Below are 21,209 nucleotides of genomic sequence, written 5' to 3'. Positions count from 1 at the left end.
ACAAATTTTGTGTTTTGGTTCTGCTAGAAAATCCTCGGTTTTGTTATTTGAGTGTATATTTCTTAATGAATGAATGCAGGCAAGAAAAAGTGGTAATTGCAAGTAAGGAACATGGAAAACTAATAATGCTGATCTGAGCATTAGTTTTCAAAAGAACAGGTTCTCCTATTTTTTTTTGATAGGCTAATAAAAATATTGGTAATCAAGTGATGAAGTGCTTGAAATTTCAAGCAAACGGTGGTCCTCGAAGGACTTCTGGCTGGGGCAACCTAACAAATTCACAGTGAACTTGGTTTTGGTGGTCAAAGGCAGAGTGCAAGTAACCCTTCTGTGGGGCAGGTGCAGGGGAGAAGTCTCTGGTGGCCATAGATGGCTGCTGGGGCTGCTCTTGAGGATCATCCATCTGTAGTTGTAAGGTGCCTTACTGTATGGAACTTTACAGTCACAGGAACACCAGGAAGGCAGTGAAGTTTTGCAGGGTGGTTTCCTCTAATTTGGGATGAATCCACTGATAGTTGACAAAGGCAGAGAGAGAAAGGGGAACATTTCTGCCTCAGGTCTGTTTGGCTGAAGTTTGGAAGTGGAGGTTACTCTGTGTGAATTTGGGATCTCTTGAAAAGTGAAAGATATGTGCTGAAAATATATGGTGTTGCATACCCAAGTATATTTATTTAACTGGTGTAAGACCACCTTGTTGACGGTACTTTAAAACCTCACTTTCCTAAGCTATCTTAGATGCAATTTGGATGCTGCTGATAGCGTTCTCTTAATGGTTGAGGCAAAATTAGGCCTTGATATGGTTTAGTGAGAGTAGATAAAAGTAGCGCTCATAAGAACTATGAACTGATAACTTATCGTATCAGGAAGAGCATGGGGCGATCGAGGCAGACGTGAGTCACACGCCAGCTCCACAGCGTGTGAAGCCTCGGTGAGACTTACTGCCAGGTTTCTTTGCTAGAGTAAATTTTTGTGGCCTGGACTGAAGTCAGTGGTGCTTTTGGCCATTTCTAAAGAGCTCCATGGTTACCACAATTAATTTCTCTGTTTATTATCTTGCACTAATTTACGTATCATGTAGATATTCGAATAAATAGCTCTATCATGTCAGCTATGAGGGCCTCTGAGCCAAAAATAGGATGTTATTGTTAGGTTTATTTGCCAATAGTGTTGTCGGAGAGGGATGCTTTTCTAGATTAGAAGCAAAATTGTGTTTGTTTTGTCACTTTCTCCTAATTAGAAGCTGTGCGACATCCAGCAGGAATTTGAAAGGAAGCTTTTCTTCTTGTGCGTTGCCACTGCCGGGGTAAAGGCTCTGCAGCCTGGGCTGTGTCCTGACCTGTATCCCAGCCCGCGGGCTGTGCCCTCTGGGTACCTGCTCTGGTGACCAGGGGTGCAGGAGGCTCAGGGCGATGTGGAAAAGCCCCACCGGGGATGGCTAATCAGCTGACCCCGCCGGGGATGGGATGGGGCGGGCCTCCAGTGATCTGCATGGAGAGAGGGAAGAAGCTGGTCATTTTTTCATCAGTGCTGGCTAGCATTAACCCAGCCACCTGAGAAGTCTTAATTTGCTTTAGCAATTGGGTCAGCTGTGGGCTTGTTCCTCATGCTGGAGTTAGTCTTGTCTTGAAACTGCATTATCATGCCTTAGTTTGTGTGCTTCCTGCAGCACCCAGAGTGCGAGCTCCATCTCCCACAGGAGCAGTACGCATCTCCACTGTGTAAGCTTTCAGACAGTGCAGTTTTGCTCCTGTACGAATGGCTTCATACTCTGGATGCTTCACCTGGAGTGAGCCAGAGGGCCCCTGCCACCCCTCTCCTAATTCATCACTTCCAGCGGCTCCCTGGTGTGTCCGCTGAGAGCCTCCCTGGAGTTGCCTGGCAAAAGCTAAGCTGAGGGAGAAGAGACCTATCACAACTATTTTTGTTCATGCCTAACATCAGTTTCTGCAATTATTTTCCCTAGGATTTTATTTAATTTTATATATTTTTTTATGTACCTTCTCACACAAAGGGAGACTTTCTGCAGAACTCTTGAAGAAAAGCTTGGCTGAAAGCATTCATGAAATGGCTGCCTGCATAAACAACCTACTTTCAAATTTTACCAGGTGATATGCCCATTGCACAACTGGGCCAAATCCTGTACTCTTAGAGCAGCAGCTGTGTTGTAAATCTGTGGGTTATCTGGACCTCGAAGATGGATGGGCAGAGCTGTGATGTAAAGATACCATACATCAGCTAAAAGGAATTAGTGCATGATGTGTCTTGTGAATTCAGGATAGGAGAGGATTTAAAAGCTAAGTCTGGCTCAAATTGTAATTCTTCTTATCCAGAACTCTCAGCAGCTACTCATAAAACTGGTATCTCTCTGGCTATTCTTTTTCTGAACCTCTTGCTTTCTGGGGCTGATAAAACAGGTCCCCCAAACCAGCCTTGGTACATCCCGTGCCTTTCCTTCACTCTGCAGGGAGGTGTGATGATGAGAAGAGGCACTGAGTGCAGGCTTGGGGGAGACATCTGCTCCCTAGGGAGCAAGCGCTGATGCACCAGCATGGTGGAAACCATTCTGAGCACACCCGAACAGGGTCAGCAGTGCAGCCTGGACAGCAAATGTGCTGCTTTCCTACTCCTTCTAGATTGGCACAGTGCCGCTGCTAGCATCTCCCTCAGGATGTCGTGATATGCAACTTAACAGGGGTTCTGCTGCACCTGTGTTTCCGTTCGTGACCCAACAGATTGTGCTTCAGTGCTACAAGCGATACGCTTCTCCCCAGATAATTCCCTCTCTTGCTTTTTATTGGTGATAAAAGACTGTCACAGATAAATAAGCGTGTTCTCACTTGACTTGATAATTTACATGGCATTGCTGAAGGTGATTTATAATTTATACATGGGTAGGATTTGCTGATCTCATTAATAACTTTCCAAACATCTAGATAAACATGCTATCGCTCAGAATCAAGTGAGCTTGAAACAGCCAGGGTATTCACCTGCAAGGGCTTCTGGCACTCCACTCTTTCCCAGACAACAGAAGTTTGACAAAAGAATGTGGGAACTGCCAAAACGCGTTTCTCCTCACAACCACCCAGATCACCCTAAGGTGGGAGATTTCATCTATTCTTGCTAAATTATTCTTCTCTGTTGAAAGGCTTGTTGACAGGAGCAGATTCCCAGCTCTTTGATTTTTAAACAGGGACTGTATTTCACAGCTCTGAGCGCTCAGCCCATGCAGGCATTTCTCTGCATCCTCTCGAACATCCTGCCAAAGCCTGTGATGCAAAAGAGCAGGTAAACAATCTCCGCAAGCTTCCTCTACCGAAGCTGTAAAAGGAGAGTTGAGACAGCCCTGGATATTCCCTGCTGAGTATGCCAGGTTGTTGCCATGAGGTTTTGTTTGTCAGAAGTAATCACCTCCTCTCTTGTAAGGCGCCTTGTTATCTGGAGATCTCCAAGTGCTTATATGCACTTATTGCTTAATTAAACCTCACAACAGCTTTTAGATGTATCTATTGTGAATTTTATTGCCACTTTGTAAGTGGATAAACTGAGGCAGGGATATTGGAGTTTATGCTCTGGGTGTCTGTGTAGTTACACCCTTGAAATTAGGGGGCCCAAAGGAAAAACCCTGCTTTCTCTTCCACTGCTCCCTGCTTCTTTCTTGCCATTAACTCCTGTGAGAAAGGGTTATCCACGCCCGGGAACCTCCTGTGATCTGCAGGAAGATGACCTGGAAGTTACTGAGCAGAAGGTGAGGCCAGACCAGCTGAGAAGGAATGAATGATTTTTCCTCTTAATACTGTGATACACACCATGTCTACACACCATGTCTGTGAATGCCAGAGGAAGCTCAGCTTCTGTGACAGAGCCAGGAATTAGACCTGGGTGACTGTCTGGGTCTCTCCTGTAGCCATGAGATCGCACCTCATTGTGAGGCATCAGGCTGTGAGAACAAATGTAGAAGGATGGCTTCCAGATGCCTCCCTTGCATGTTTGGGGTTTTGTAAGTTAGCCCAATGAAGAGCAAATTTTCAGCCTGATTATCACATCTAGGAATCAGGAAAAAAGTGTATCTAGAGAAATTCTGGGTGGTTTGAGTCTTTCTCTTCCACTTTCAGAATGTCTTTGTCTAAACAAGGGTGCACCTGCACGTGCCCCATGTCCGACACTTCTGAAAAGGTGTGATCCGTGTAGAATACAGCTTGAGCAAATTTAAGGAGAAAAGGACAAACAATTGAGCTGCTGTTTTCCTCTTGTTGAAATTTGTGCTAAACTTTGCATTGGTAATGAACGAAAAGTGGTCATGCGCTCCAAATAGCAAAGGGCAAAGAAGAGAGAAGCAACTCATCAATGTGTGACCCTCTCCAAAATGTCATGGGTAATCAAGTGTGAAGTACTTAATGGATCATGATTTGCACGCCACTATTTTGATTGATGTACTACTTAGTAGAGGATTGATAGTTTTTTACAGTGATGTTGATGGGAGTCTCTCAGAAGCACCTCCGTCTGTTTTCTGTAGTGCTGGGGAGAGCCAAAGCAGTGTTTGTTTGAAGCCATTGTGTTCCCAGCATCTTTGTTAAACGGTCAAAAATAGTGCAGAGTCGTTATCTTGCATAGACCCGGATCTCACCAGAACTGTCTATATTTAGGCATCTTCCAAAACCTTTGTGTCAAGCAATTCTCCGGGGAGACCAAAACAGCTTTTCTCTTTTTTTTTTTTTTTTTTTTTTTTTTTTAAAAATGTCATACAGGCATTTAGAGAGGATGTGATGATTAAACCATATTAAGGCATCTTGCTATAGCTCCGGAGATTAGAGCTTGAACTCTGTTCCGGGCTGTTCACAGTTAACCCAAAAATAAAAAAGCCCAGAAAAACACTGTAGTTTTCAGTTTGCTGGCATGATGTGGCTCCATCACAGCCATGATACAAGTTCAAACAGTAGCAGAAAACATTACAGCTATGCTGAGTTCTGCTGCGGAGTGAAATTCCACTTGCACAAAGGAGACAGCATTAAAGGATTTATGTGCAGGATCAATCCACAAATTCTTGACAATAGAAAATTCGTTAAAAGGGTATTATTGTAATAATTATTTCAGCCAACTTGCAATGTCTCATTAGCATGTATAAAATACAAGCAATTTTAAAATAACTGAAAATAACATGTTAGATGCTCTTTAATATCTTACAAGTACACTCTTTTTCTAAGTCCAAGACCCTCAGTTGATGTCAGCTGATGCTTGTGTGAGGAGCAAATAGACCTTTCAAACAGTAATGTCGGAGCTATGTTAGGCTTTCCATGTCAAACTGCTCAAGCTGCTACTGTGCTCTATCACAGGCTTCATCTAACTTTGGAAGTTTAATTGCCTTTCTACAGAGCTGTTAAGATTTAGAAGATGAGAGATAATCCCAGGCTGGCTGGACAGTGCTTTGAGATACAGATCTGTGTTCCCATCAGTGCTTTTACACTGACTGGGGAGAGAAGCTTGTAAGCAGGTCTCCTGACAAGAGGATTAGGGCTTGTTAATGTGGAGATTCAGGCCAATTAATCAGCTTTCGCTGGAGTATATTGTAAAACTTTAGTAATGATTTTTTTTCCTGTAAAATTTAGTTGCTTAAAGAACAAAAATCACATTTTTCTATGTTTGTTTTTATTTTATTTTATATTAAAAAACCCTTAACTTCTTAGGTTTGCTTAAAAATCTGTTAGTTTTGTGATTCTCGTCGTGCTGCTTCTGTTCAAGGGAAACCATCAACTTGTTTTTCTAATTGAGTAATTATTTGAAACTGATTAGTTGACTCATCTCTTAAATCTCACAGCTTGTATAAAGGTGATTAAACTTTCAAAGTTAGATGAAGTCTGTGATAGAACACAGTGACAGCTTGAGCACTCTGAAATGGAGAACATCCGAACACTTGACTCAGTAATATTTTAAAGATCCTCTTAGCACTTGCACAAGCGTGATAGCAATGTTAGTACTCTCTGCACTGAAAAAGGACACAGCCACTCAATTGCTGTTTCTGAGAAAAGGAGTCGTTACCATACCAGGATATCTGTTTATTGTTTAAATATTTAAAAAAAAAAAAAAAAAAAAAGGCAAACCATTGAGCCAAGTCCCCAGTTCAGCAGTATGTCCATCCCTCTTCATTAAGGCACTTAAATGTGAAGTTATGTGTACTTTTAATACTCTGCTGAATTGGATCCTACAGCTGCCTGGAAAGGAAGGGACCCCTCCTGCAGACATTGCAAGGACAAACAGTCCTTTCCATTTCCCGTTGGTGGAGTGCTGGCCACTTCACTTGCGATTGCCAGTCCTAGCAAATATCTTCCTGTAGAGAGCAGAGCAGGTTGGGATTTTCATTCCTTGTGGAAAGTGCTGACTTCTCACTGAGAAAGGTTTTTGGTCTGGGTTTTTTTCTTAGTCAGGAATTGTTTCACCCAGACCCTGAATTTTTAGCTTTCTAATTTTTGTTTTAATTTCAGGCAAAACCCCAATGCAGCAAATATTCTGTCCGGGGACTGTTTTTCCTTTTACAATGTCTTGATGAGACTTTTCAGCTGACTGTCCGAGCACGGGGCTAGAAGCAGCTTATGCAGGCGGTGTTGACAGTGCTAATGCAAGATCAGGGCACTACCAAAGATCAGTAGCAATCATGATGTGGAAAATGTTGAACTCACCCCCAACTATTTCCCCCCAATACCACAGCTATAGCAAAGATGTGTGTTGCATATGTAAGCTATTATTATTAATTCATAGAAATATGATTTTTTTTCATATTTCTAGTTTCTATATCTAAATAAAGTTTTTATATTTTTGAGAGGTTCTTTTTTAGCAGTTGTGATCTATCAGCTGTGTAGCAAAGTTCAGAATAATTCTTAATAGTTTTTAAGCATAAAAACTAATTTTTCAGTTTTTGGGCTTTTCCATGTATGTGCCTATTGAACTTATTTAACATATGAATTGTATATGTATTTAATTTTTTCTTTTATGCTTTTCACTGCCTAGTTTCCTTAGAAAAGGGCGATTGATAAAGTAGGTTTCAGCTTTTGAAATGATTGGGTTATCAGCATAATTATGTTTCTTTCATATGAGATAAAAGTTAGTTTGAAAAGTTTCTGTAGAAGACAAGCATAGCATTTCTCTGTGTAAAACCCAGGAGAACTGATACTGCTTAGGAGTGGCACTCCAAAAATACAAACTCTGTCCCTACAGAGAGGATTTGGAAGTGTAAGGATGCCAGCGGTGCTGTGGGTCTGTGCCCACAGTATGTGGTCTCCAAGTGCACGGCTGCTCGGTAAAAATGTCTGGCAATTGATTCTGAAGGCTGTATCAAGAAAATGATACCCGGGTGAACAAGACCTCCTTGGCTGGGATTAATAGGCCGTTCTGGTTCTTGTATCATACACCTGGCAGTTTTGTTTGTGCCTGTAGTGCTCTCTTGAACAGATTGCTGTATCAGATGTCCTGTCCTGTTGCTGAGCTAGTGACTTCGTCATTTCTCCTGTTTTATTTCACTGTATATTAAAAAAAAATTAAAGCCCTGGGCTTTGAGAGAGCAGATTTTGGCTTGTTCAAGAATTTGCTTGTCAGGAGGGCAGTGAAGAAGCCCACATGACCTGGTGGGTTGTAAAGGACAAGCTGCTGAAAGCACACAAACAGCCCATTGCAGCTGCAGAAGGCAAAGCAGGTGTAGCAGAAGGCTGGGGTGGATGGGCAGGGAGCCCCAGGCACAGCTCAGACACACAAGGGAAGGACTGGAGGACTGTGCCCAGGAGGACTGTATAACCTAGCCATTGCCTGAGGATGCAGTGGAGGATTTAGGAAAGCCAAAGCTTGGCTGGAATTGGACCTAGTGAGGGATATGAAGGACACCAAGGACACCTGCTTCTGCAGGTACCAAAAGGAAGGCTGAGGAAAATATGGTCCCACTGCTTGGTGGGGCAGGAGACCTAGTGACCAAGGACATGGAAAAGGCTGAGGTACTGAATGCTTTTTTGCCTTGGTTTTCACTGGTAAGGTTGGCCACCTGGCCTTCTGGGTCCAGCAGAGTCTGTGGAAGTGTTACAGGAGAGCACTGAGTTAAGGGGCAGTTAAGTGAAGTGGACATATACAAGTCTGTGCGACTTGATGGGATGCGTCTGAGGGTGCAGAGGGATTTGTCTGATGTCAGCGTATGGCCACTCCCAGCCGTCTTTGACAGGCTGTGGCAGTCAGTGCCTTGCAGTTAGCAGTGAGCGCCTCATCCCTTTACCTCCTGAGGATTCAAGAAGAGACTTTGGATGGTGACTGGGATTTATTTCCACACCAAAGATCTCTCTAGCTCCTTGGTCCTGACTCCTTTTAACTTCTGAAACGGAAGTAGACAGCTGACTTGTCTCTTAGGAACCAAAAAAAAAAAAAAAAAAAAAATCTAGCCACCTATCAGTGAGGTGATCATTATCTCACCATGGATGCACACCAGGCAGCGCACTGTTAGATTGCCAAAGGTTTCTGAGTACTGCTGTGACTATGTACAGCCACTGCCTTGGGATGCTATCCTCTTCTTCCTTGTCCTGCTGTCTGCAGCTGAGCCTTTCCTGATGGCTAAAAGGGCTGCAACAGTCATCCACAGAAGAGCCACCATCGTTTGGTCCGGCATGGCTGAGTCCTCCCACAGTGGCTGCTGTAGGTGCTTGGGTGGGTGCAGGTGGCTGATGGAGAGATGCCTCTGTGGTGCTGTGCAGCTGGAGACCACGTGCCTGGTGTCTGTCTTCTAACGTTTAGAATTATTGCATTGGGAAAAATCCGCCCAGATGAGGTCTCCTTTGGAGGATGTGGACCTTGGCCTTGCAAGGGTCACTCTCCTCTCACCGCGTTGGGTGCCTGGGGGATGGAGGAAGGTGAGCCTCTTGGCAGCTGAGCAGAAGCCGCCTGGTGCACAGGCTGGGCTTGTCCAGGGCGGTGGGGGAGAGGGACCGCACTCTGCTTGCAGCCAGCTCTGGGAGGGATGTGGGTGCGAGGTGAGCAGCAGCAGCAGGGTCACATCACCCACAGTGACTGGCTGCCAGACCTCTGGTCCCCGCTGTAGGAACCGTCAGAGGAAGCCCGGTGCAGCCCAGCAGAGGAGCGCGCCTGTGGGCTGTCTGGGATGGCTGCGCTTTCCTCTGCTTCTGCCAGGACTGCAGCTCTCCTGTCATCGCGGGGTCAGTCCCTGGTGTTTAAAAACAAACAAAAAAACCAAACCACAGTGCAAGCTGCAGCCTTGTAGCCAAGGTTGCTACACTGGGAAAAAAAATAACCAAAGATGAGGGGATTTTTTAAGGTTGTTTTTAAGGTTGGCTGTGTGAAAAGCTTCTCCACTCAGTTTATGCGGTAGCTTTGCGCAGGAGGTCTGTGTGTGTGCCTGCAAGTGTACCTGCGTGCACAGTCTGAGTGGCTTAAACAGAGTTTGGATTTTGCATCATAGTACATTTGTGCTCCAAGGTCCCTTTATTTCTGTTTTGAACTTCCCAGATTTGTACCCAATCATGGAGTAAAAGTACTCTGAAGTCAAACAGTCTAGGCTCTTTCCCTAGTGGGATTGTGTTTGTGTTTCCTTGTGTCATTCCTGCAACAGAAATATATGCTTAGTGTGTAGAAATAGTGGTTTTCTTATCAGAGATAGGAGTGAAAGATGAGGAACTTGTTTTCATTTGTAGCAATGGTACAGTCATTATTAACAGGAGGCAAAGATCTTACAATGTGAACATCAAAGGAATCTGACGTTATTTGGAAACAGCATTTGGTATATCGCATCAAATTCTACAACTTGACTGTTAAGAAAGGCTCAAGAGAAAGCTTTTCCTTCCCCCCCCCCAGCTTCTAAGGATCTTTATTTATCACCCTCAGGGGCATTACAGTGAGTAATTAGATTGGACCAGGAGAACGACTTAATTTTACAAGAAACTCATTAATTCATCCTATTTAAAATCTTCTCATTTCACCCAAAACCCAATTATGCTTGTAGTGGCAATGATCTGGAAAGGCATTGTCTTGTAGGTATTAGGGGGGCCACTGGGACTCCTGTGGTATTCATGTCGGGGAGGCAAGGGTGACTCTCTTTCTTTGACTTTTAGGTCAAAAGAACTAGTCGCTGGGACAGCTTGACAATTAGAAAACCCTGATGAGCATTTGGAAGTAAAACAGCTGTACAATAACGGAGGGGTTCATGGTGCAGGGCAGAAAGCTCATCAAAAGAGACTATCCAAACAATTGAGTTCTATAATTAACACACAAAAATCTGTTCAGAAATGGTAATAACAGTAAAAGAGAGCTGAGGAGATGCTGCCTACTTATGTGGCAGATGTGGTTTTGTTACAATCCGAGAGAGAAAATTCAGCCTCTTAAAGAATAAGAACAACATTAGAGGGGAAAAATAAAAGTAACTTTTTATTCCTAAGGGTGCAGTTAAAACATGAGCTTAAAATATTTCCAGACAGGGAAGAGCTGGAGAAAAAGTAACCAGTGATGAAAGACAAGAAAAAATACTTTGATAGCGTATTTCAAGTCTTTAAACACAAATTTATTTTCTCACTGAAATTTATAAGACTGACACTGCAATATCTTTTCTTAAATTATTTGCTTTGTCCTTCATTCCATCAATAATATTATTTTAGGGTTTTTCATTAAAGTTGGCTACAATCACTGACATAAAAAAAGTTTCCCCTCTTCTGTTGTGCGTGGAGGGAGATTTGATTCAAAATTGCATCTCAAGAAATTTCGAAATTTTCATGACTGTGTAGCTGATGCATTTTTCTGCTTCAGAAAATGGAAAGTATTAAATGCATCGCTTCTGAAATTTCAGCTAACCCACAGGTTTTTAGCTATATTACTCACTAGCCTGTGATAATAAATGTTCTTAGTGGTGCGCTGGTCCCTTTTGGGAAGGAGGGGTCCAGCGAGAGTGTGGTTTGTGTTCGGTTGCTGAGCCTGTCCCGGTTGAGGGCCGTTTCCTTGCAGAACTCATTTGGAGATCTCAGCCTTTAGCATGGTGATCTATAGGGTGATGGTTCTGCAGTCCTGCATTCCTGTGCCTCTTCAGCAGAGGCTGAGGCAGCAGGTAGAAACTGTTTCTTCTGGCATTGGGCCATGGTTGCTGCAGGAGCTCCTGCCCAGCGGCTGTCAGCTTAGGGCTGGCTTGCTTGGACCTTCCCCGCCCTGTCTTCTGCTCAGAGCTCAGCCAGCTCCACCTGGCTCTGGGGCCTCTTCCCTCCCCAGTTCAGAGTCCCACTTAGCCTTCTTGACCAGAGCGCTGCCTCCATGGCACTACCAAAGCCTTGAACTGGAGCTCGCTGAGATTTTTATGATATGCACTGCATTTTTAATGATTTAGGAACTTGCCAACAAAGAGATTGGGATAGTTTCTTTATCCAAGCCTTTGCAAGATATTATCGTCTTTTTTTTTTTTTTTTTTTTTAAAAGAACTATTAAGCATGTCAAGCCTTTTCCAAACTATGATGGAAATATTCATTGCCATTTCAACAAGGACAAAGGAATAATTTAAGAGCAAGCACTGGGGGAATTTTTTAACAATTTTAAATTTGCAAAAGTAATTTTTTAAAAGATTTTTCTTTCCCCCAAATAAAAAAAAGCATAGCTTATTTAAAAATAGTTTAAAAAAATTTAATACATATATTTTATTGTAGCTGTGACTAAAAAGAATGTGACTAGAACCCCATCCACTATAAGTTGAGTTTTTAAATTCTGAAATTGCTGGCTGAAATTTTCTGATAGAAGATTCAGCATTTGGAGAGACCAAGCAAGCAGACTTTCCAGCCCACACATGCATTCTTTTTTTTTTTTTTGAGAAAGCCATAAGAGTCTGAAAATCAGGTCTTAATGAGAAAATGGAGTTTGAAAAACAGATTGAGAAAATTTACATCTAGACTTGACTGAAGTTCCACAATTTTTCAGAGCAGTTTTTGCAGTTTTAACATGTAACACACTGGTAAATTAAAAAAAAAAAAAAAAAAAAGGGCACATAGTGATGACAGCAATGTTTGACAAATCCTGTCTCACTTTAAGAGAAATATAAATTAAAAAGATTTTAACATTGCAACTCAAAGATATCAACATAATTATTTCAAGCTGATGTCCATTTAAAAGTGATGTGATTTGTTCTGAGAAAAAACTGTGAGCTTTTTCATACTGAAAATATTTTTGTTTAAGAACTTTCCTTGGATCTAGTGCAGGTGATTGTAACCTTGTTATGTTTGTGGGTGATCTGAGTGCGAGAAAAGATTTTTCTCTTTAAAAAAAAAAAACAAAACAAAACCCACAACCTAACAGAAAGAAGTAATTAAGGCAAGGCTAAGGAATTGAATTCAAAGTTTGCATTGCACATGTGAACTAATCTTTTTACAATGGTATCTTTCGAAAGCTGTGTAAGAACGCCATTCATGCCGGGTCTCACCCAGCAAATCCTTCCTAGAAAAGCAGCCGCATGAAGATTTGTCATGAGCAAGCAATAAAGACTTTCAGGGAACAGGTTCTGTACAGGCTTCTTGTTTGCCTGCTAAATCATTAACCTTCAAAAAAAGCCCATCCGTAGCCTTAACATGCCCTGGTTTTAATAGGTGTGTCAGCAGTACTTCATGCTAAGAACAGCTTTTACAGGATTAGATTCAAGTTTTTAAGTGACGGTACCATGGAGCTCTTAGGGGCAAAGAACTACTGGTTTAATGCAACACGTTCTTTTAATGTCATTTTATGCCACGTGCTGAGACGTGGTGAATCTCTGAGCATGGTAAAATGAAGAAAACTTAACTGTTCAGGAGTAGGTGATTTTTGAAGCAAAATGGCTGTGTGTGCTTTAGGAGCAGCCACTGCGTTTGGAGAGCTTTCTTCGGGTCTTGCAATATTAATGATCTTGGCTTAATATAGTAGAAAACAAAATACACTGCATGAAACGGGGGAAAAAAATCCTTGAATTACAGACTGTTGACCTTGCAGTACCCACTGTATCCATCTATTCTGAGTCTGAAAAGACAGTGAGGAGGAGGAATGGTCGCAAAAACCTTTACCTGTGACATTTTCCTACCTTTCCAACAGCATGTTACAGCCCAAGCAGGATCTTCAGCCTTGTACTAGATTGTTTATCTTCTAAGTATTTTAATACTAGGAAGATGCAAAAGACAGCTCTTTATTTAATAATAACTTCTGTGAACTATGATGTTCATATTAACAGTAATGTTAGAGTTTACATGTTTTATTTTAACAACCTTGAATAATAGGGGGAATTTTGTGGATAAGAGCAGTCAGCCTGGTCTCCTCTTGTATTCTGTTTTTCCATGCCTTATCTTTATATATGGCAGCAAGATTCCTCCTGTTAGTGTCTGTCCTGGTCATATACAGGCTCAGGCCTATTTCTGATCTGAGCTGTGGCAGTGAAAACCGGGAATAATATCTCAGATGAGAATCTGCCACTTGACTGCTGCTGTTGTTAAACCAGGCACAAGAGGACATGTAGTGATAGTACAACTCACTCATCAGATATTGCAAATCACATCAAAAAATGAAACGTAATTTTCCATGGTGTTTTTTTTTTTTTCCTGGGCAATTCACATCACAAGCAGAATAAGCTATTTTGCATGAGTTGCCTTTGTGTACTGCAACTTCCTGGCTGATAGGCCGTACCCAGTGGGTTTGTATTTGTGCTCAGGGACTAATTGTGCCTGACGTTGGGAGGCTGGGTTTGACCCCCATGATTCTTCCTGCCAAAGCTGTGGTTTCTGATTTTAATCGAAACCCCAAGGCTGTTTGAAGCATGGCCAAAAAGCACCGTGCAAGTTGAACCTTATCTAATAACATGATGCATGTAAACTCTGAAAGCATAAATCTTAGCCACTTGAGCAATGTGTTTTTGTAAGATCCTCTGGTCCAGTGACAGCCACAGTGAGCGAAAGCGGACTGATCTCCCAGTGCTCTTACAGATGATGCACGGCACGTCGTAAAGTAAGGACTTGTTAAGGAAATTCCATAAATGGCTTTGGTTAATAAGAATGAAGTAACTTGCTGTTTTATAAATGTGTTACTAAAAGCCCTCTCCACTTCCCATTGGAGGGAGGGATTCATAAGAGAAAGAGGGAAAGAATGAGGGGGACTAGGGGAAGGGTAAAACAGAAAGAGCGAGCCCTGGCTGTGTGCGGGGCTGCGCCCTGTGTTCTGGAGCCTGAGCAGAGCAGAGGAACCCTAAAGGTAGTGTAGGTGATAAATGACGAGATGCGAGAGTGAGTCACATGGTAAATACTGGGAGCAACCTTTGCTTTTTACGCATTTGTGTGCCTGGGTATTTTCTCTTTTCTCTGTAGCGCTGAAAGACAGTGGTGATGGTGGGCTTTTATCTCTAGCCAAGGGAGAATTTTCTAGGATGACATACTTGTTAGCCACTATTAAAATGTGTTATTAATGATGCTAATGAGTTTTTTCCAAGTGATGTAAAAGTAGCCATCCGTGTAAGCATTGCATTTATGAAGATGATGTCACCGAAAGCTTGCCAACTGCACGTGGGACCTGGTGGCAGTGGAGCAGTTACTGCTGTGCCCTGGCTTCGAGGATGGGAGAGCATTGCTGATTTCCTCCCTTGGGGAGAAAGAGCAAAATGAATTCTGCCTTGCCAGGAGGGAGACGTGCCATTTCCGGGCATGTTAGGCTGAGGGCCTCGCTGCCGATCCCAGTGGGTTCTTGTCCCGCTCCCTCTTAAAAATTGGCAGTGTCTGACTGTCAGCTGCCATTCCTTAAGTGGTCACAGAATAAACCAATTGCACCCCTTTTGTCGTGCTCTCTGTGTGTGTGCGAATGCAGGTGGACATGGCTTAAGCAACATACAACTCCACAGTAAGCACAAAGAGGCAGCTGATTCTCTGGCAGTGTCAACAGAAGAGTATAATTTTGTTTTTTACCATCTCCAAGCCAGCGTTTAAAATGGCTCTTGTTGGAATTAGAAATCAGTGTCCCCTGACATAGGATTACTCATTAAGAGTGTGACAGTTGTTAATTCTTCACCTGGGCCTAAGAGGACATCATGAGATCTCTTTCAAATGTCTCCTGCCTTGATTTTGAATAAGTAAGCTAGCAATTTATGATCACAGCCTGGGCAAGTAACACTCTCCCTTCCTGTTCCTCCATCTAGCTTGCAAAATCGGATACTACAAGGCTCTCTCGACAGATGTTGCTTGTGCCAAATGCCCGCCTCACAGCTACTCCATCTGGGAAGGCTCTACCTCCTGCACCTGCGATCGGGGCTTTTTCCGAGCTGAAAATGATGCTGCCTCCATGCCCTGCACTCGTAAGTTGGTCTTTGAACAGTCTCTTCCCCTTTTATAATCTGTTTCTTCTCCTGTCTTTCTTTCACTCTGTATGTAGAAAATATTGCCCTGAGATCTGTGTCTAAGAAGTGTCCAGCTTCTGAGAGCAGCATGCAGTAGCTCTTACAGCCCTTTGCAGATGCAGTTTGCATTTTGGATCACAGTTCTGGGAGAGAAAGTGTTAGTTCTCAGCCCTGAATTCATAACAGTGACATGGTTGCACTGACCGTTGAGAGATTACAGTCTAAATAAATCAGGAGACTGGGAGGAGACAAAGCCGCAAAAGAGGAGTGACTTGTACACCTCAGTAACAGAGTTGGAAATGAAATACTGGTCTAAGTTCCAGTCTGAGGACCTGTCTGCAGTAGATCACATCACCTTTCATCTCTTTAAATATTGATATTTGTAGAAATTGTGGAAGCTTTTCTCATAATTGTGTGAGCTAGGGTAAATAGGTAATATTTATAATCTCATCATATATCTAATTTGCTCAAAATATAGCTGGTGACCCTTAGTAACATAAAAGTGTTCCTCTGAAAGGGGTGGTAATAATAAATCTTAAACCTTAATGAAACAAACACCCAAAATATGGTTTATTTTATCCTTTGTAGATAAATGCATCATGTACAGCAAATGGAATTTGCTTTAGTTCCACCAAAATGCCTTCAGCAGGGAGAACAAGAGGTGTAGTGCACTGAGCACACCCACAGAGTTGCTGGAACGACTCCTTGTCCTACATGTTGGTTAATGGCTCATGCAGCTAAAGACCTGGGATTCCAGGCATGCCCTGGTGTTAAATTGTGATCATCTAGTTCTTTGGTTTTCACTTCTATAGGAGCAGAGCAGTTTGAAACAATAAGTGAAAGGGCTGTATTTTACCAGGGGATATCCATGTGTGGCTTTCCCTGAACGCTATTGGAAATGCTTCCAGATTTTAGGAGTTCAGCTGTATATTTATGTAGAGAGTGTGTGTGTGTCTATGAGTGAGGGAAGGCTGAGATATTTCTTTTGTAGCATTTTAATATATTCCAAATTAATTTTGGAGAGATGACTCACATTTATTTAAATCTTAATTTCTCCCTTACAAGGCAGAAACAAAGTATGTCCGTAACTAAGCGAGCACTCATCCCTTCCCCACACCCCCTTGATTCCAGCTCTTCTTCAGTGATCTCCTTTTCAGCTGTGAGTTTTGCTGCGTGGTGGTTAAGCAGATCTGGGCACAGCCAGGAGCAGCTGCTTTTGCTTAGTAGGAAAGCAGAGAGGTCTGTATATCCTTTGCCAAATGTTGACTGGGGATGGAGGTCTTAACTGTATTGTGAAACCTTGCTGAAGTGGGTAGGAACATGCTTTTTATAATATAATATAATTTACACTAGGAGATATAAAGCTTGACCATTTTGATAGGAAAAATGTCTTTTTGCAACAATAAAACTATTGTTTGGAAGGTACACCCTAAATAACATTATACCAGCAAAAGTTTCTCATAAAGCCCTGGTCCTAGTGAGTGATATCCTGACCAAATTGAAATCAAATTAGTAATCAAATGGTTGAATTTAAATAGGCATGTGCAGTGAGTGAAGTATGAGGAGAGAGCAAAACACTTCCAGATGGGGGAATTATGAGCAAATGGTATGTATGTTTGCTTGTATTGCAAAATGTGCCCCTGCAAGCTTAATCCTTTTTTGTCAAGTCTTGGGCCTACTTCTGGCACCCTTCCCCAATCCTGTCTTCAGAGGTCAGTCAAAGTTGAAGTCCCTGATCTTGGTCTTTTACCCTGAAAATATGAAGAGGGAAGAAGAGCAGGCAAGGGCCATGGTGCTGGCCTCAGTCTTCATCTCTGCAGCAGTCTAGGGGGAGTTGGCATGCAGAGGCAAGCCAACACCACAATCCACGGACATCTGGTCTTGGGAAACAGGCCTGTCTCTGGAAGTCCCATTTCATAGCTTTGAATTTTCCTGTAGCTTAAGGGCTTCTTTTTCTGTGATCCAAGGTGAAGGAAGACACAGAGGTTATTTCTGAGCTGGCTTGTGAGGCAGCTTTGCTCCCCCTGCCCCCACTGCTGTGCTTGCTAATATCCCTGCTTTGAGGTCTGCCTTAGCAGTTTTTGAACATTGCTATGATGGTGGTACCTGCACAGGCACAAAATGCAGCCCTGTGTCTGTGGTGCACTGTTGCGCAAGGAGTGGGGTGCAAGGGGCTCCTGGGGGAGCAGTTCGTTTGCTGTGCTCCCCACACCGAGTAGCCTTCTGCCCACACGTTTGAGGCAAGTGACAGCATTTCAAGGGCCTCTGCTGAAGGAAGCCCCTCTGGAAGAAGCTCCCCATATGTCTGCCTTTCCTGACAAGATGTGGAGACAGAAGGGGGTGTAAACATCAAAGGTTCTTTCAGACAGAGTCAGACTCTAATCAGTTCTTACCAGTTGGTTAAACCAGGTGACAAACCCAATTCCCTTGTGCTGACAGCCATAATAATCAGGCACCTTCTTTGTTCATTATGCTCTCTTTAACCCTGGTATTCTCATTCAGCCCTGCATTTAGTAATCGCTCAGTGTGACGGCACGCTAATGAAGAAATAAAACACAGTATCTGAGATCCATTCTTCTAGCAAAAAGATAGACTCTGCTCCACTGGCTTGTAAAATCAGGTTTCTGTCCACTTGGAGAACTATTAGACCAGGTGAATAAAAGTAACATTGGGTAATTTGGAGAGAACACCTGGAATGGATTGATCCTTTCTTTGTTATTTCTAAACAGTTTTTAAGATTAAGAACTTCAGCCTTCTTAGGATGTGTTTTCGTAAAGCTTTGACCCTTGGCTATTGATTTCCTTTAGCAATAAACTGGCTGGCCTCGTCACTTATCTCACCTTCTAGGTTGGGGGAGGAAGACTGTTATGACTTTCCATTAGCCTGATTGTGCTAAATTGGAGAATTCCCCTTCCTTTTCCTTTCTTGCAATTCCCATGATAAGTAATAAAAGCAACACCTACTTCCTCATGCGCTGGTCAGCAGAGATGTTCCAGTTTTCTCATTCCATAACGCCACTGTCTGATATCTCCGTCCATTGTTGAGTTGTAAAAACTGTGCCTTCAGGTAAGCTAGGCATCCAATCTAAACAAATAACTCAAACTCTAGCTTTAGTATTCTGCTCTGTTTTAGGTCTGCTAGAGTGAATAGTTATGTCTGGCTTAAATCTCACACAAATCTCACGCAAGTAAGAGCAGAATGTGGAGGGACGTGAGCGTAGGAGACGGTGGAGTGGGCTGTATCGGAAGGCCAGGTGTAGACACCCTGACATACATGTGTTTACTGATGCATCTTTTCCCTCAAGCTTGCCTCATGGGGATAATCATCAACATGTCTGTCACTACTGAGGAGCAGAGCCGCCCTGGATCTGCCGCTTTGACCTAACTCAGGCTTTTAGAGTTTCAACTCTGAAGCACAGTGGGCTTGTCAGCTGTGTGCTTGGGCATGGAGATGGTGTGATTGACCTGTAATACTCTTGAGCACAAACTGTGGAAAACACGGACGCCTTTCCCTTTTGGAAGCATTGCAAAAATAATGTTAAGGCAACTATTCAGACCTTCATTATATTTCAGTACTTGCTGAGAGGATGGGTCTTTCATAAGGTTAGCAATCTAATGGAGAATAAATTGCCTTACTAAAACACAAATCCATGAGGCTGGAAAACAATCAGTTTCAATCATGGTCCTCATCCCTGAATTTCCTTCTCCATAAGGAGATACTCTGTGAATTGCAGTCTGGTGCAGGCAGGTGCAGTTCCCACCCAAGTTAATGGGCATTGGTCCTGCGTCCCTATCGTTAATGAATCGGGATCTCTAACTGTTTCTTAACAAACAATGCTCACATTATGAGTGAGTATGGAACGGTTTTGTATTGTTTATATTGTCTGTTCGATTCAGATTATTAATGATTTTTAATTGGGAGCCCTTTACAAAAGAGAGATTACCAGCATAGACTGTCCAGCTTGAAATTTGTCTCAGTAAATGACCCTGAATAATTTAGTCCGTTGTGCCACCCAAACAGTGACTGATTGATTGATATTTTGGCGTGGTCTCAAATATTTCTAAAACAGTTGCATTTGAGACAGTTTACACCAGAGAAGCTTAGAGATAATGAGAGCAAATTTAGTGAGATGCAAGAGGATAGTGCCTGCTTTAAAAGGGCTTTCTCCAGTTTAAGTTATCAAGAAATTGAAGAACCTGACTTCAAACAGCAAACATCACTTACTTGTCTTTACATTCGCCTCTTCTAATTGAATTTAGTGCACTGCTGTATTTCCTCCAGAAAGTATATTGTTTTTAAATTACCATTTCAGTGCTATTACTCAAGGCTCCTGCTTCTAATGCTTTCTGACAGTTATCAGCATAATGAACCATAATGAAATGATGAGCAATCTACAGTGGAAACTCAATGTGGATTCCACTAGAGCTGTGTGACTGTGTTGTTAAAATTTGAATGCACATTAAAATAACACTGTCCTTATTTGTTTCCAAGGTCAAGGCTTTAAAAAAGGTCTGAAAGGTCTAAACACTTCAATTTTGTAAATGCTACAGTTTAATACACACCCTTAGTGCAATCTTGTGTTGCTTTTAATATATCTCAGAGATAAATATTTGACCTGCATTTTCAAAAAAGAGTGAATTTACCTACCTAATAACTGTGCTTGCAAATGAGTAATTACAGAGGAGCTGATTATTAGAGGATATGTTTATTATGATTGCTTAGACTTCTAAATAAACAAATGCTCTCTTTTTCCTTCACCTTAACTTGTGCCTCTTCTAAATTTCCAGACAGACGCCGATTATCACTGTTCTAGCTTTTAGAAGAATAAGACAGTAGGGTACAACGCGCAGTCATGCTGGCTAGTGTGTTGTAGGTAGCTTTGCATTGGCTTTGCCATGCTCCTTCCCAGAGTTTGCATACTTGTTCTGGCACTACTTCAGTCTAACCTCTGCTGTTGGAGCCCGTTCTCTATAATATGAAGTATATGCCAATACAGCCTCTGATCTTCAGCAGTTAAATTTATGACATAATAATTCTTCCATGTCTTTATATGTGTCCATAGCTTAAGTAAATTATTTTGTTCTTAAAACATCATATAAGGTTGTTCATTATGTAAACAGTGTGTCAAAAAGCCTTTTAAGGTGCAGTATGGCAGTTGCAAGAGCAGAGGGAACAGTGGGTAGGCAGTTTGGAGAGGATGATTTTTCTTCTCCATGTGGGCTGGGAAAATAGACCATCAATTGCTGCCAGACTGAGAGAATGGGTTTGTGAGTGATGGGAATCTCAAAGGAGAAGGCTGTCTCCCCTTGTCTGTGGTGACGGGCTGAAGGAATTGAGAAAACGTTAAATAAGAAGGGGAGTGGTTATGGCTTGAAGAGAAGAGACAGGACTAATTTGACAATGTGTCTTTATAATCAGTAGACTTAAAATCATCACTCCTTTAAATACAGATACTGTTTATTAGCTGTCTTCTGATTTTCTGGCCAGAGCCTTAATTTAACAGAGACATTTACTCAGTTAAGTGGGGGCTTTGATTTGGTTAGTCAGGACCCAGTTCTGTAGAGTCGTTGAAGTAAATTAGAGGGCTAAGAGAATAAGAAATTCAGCAGTTGGGCCAATGACAGAACAACTTATTTTTCTGGTTGGATTTCTTTCCTGTCACACTGTCAGATAACTTTCTGGTTATCCGCAGTGGAATTCTTCTTTCTTCTTTTGAAAGATTTGAGTGAACACAGGTAGTATTGTCTGCAGCACAGCGTATTAGAGTAGATGTGATAACGTGTCTTAGCATACGTGGCAATGCAAAATGTTCTTATGTGGTGGTTTTTGGAAGAGAAACCCAGAGGCCACAGGGGTGGCACCTGCAAGC

At 42.4% G+C, this 21,209-nt stretch overlaps 1 protein-coding gene across 2 annotated transcripts in view; it reads left to right on the top strand.

Moving 5' to 3' along the window:
* EPHA4 (EPH receptor A4) overlaps positions 1-21,209 on the top strand; it is a 118,256-nt gene that overhangs the window by 27,646 nt on the left and 69,401 nt on the right. For both annotated transcript variants that reach the window (XM_072867810.1, XM_072867809.1), the window contains exon 4: positions 15,143-15,298. In XM_072867810.1, coding sequence (XP_072723911.1) covers positions 15,143-15,298 — 156 coding nt within the window. The remainder of the gene's footprint in view (positions 1-15,142; positions 15,299-21,209) is intronic.

Source organism: Ciconia boyciana, chromosome 7 (genome assembly GCF_034638445.1).
Source record: "Ciconia boyciana chromosome 7, ASM3463844v1, whole genome shotgun sequence".
NCBI lineage: Eukaryota > Metazoa > Chordata > Aves > Ciconiiformes > Ciconiidae > Ciconia > Ciconia boyciana.
This window is presented reverse-complemented; position numbering and strand designations above follow the sequence as displayed.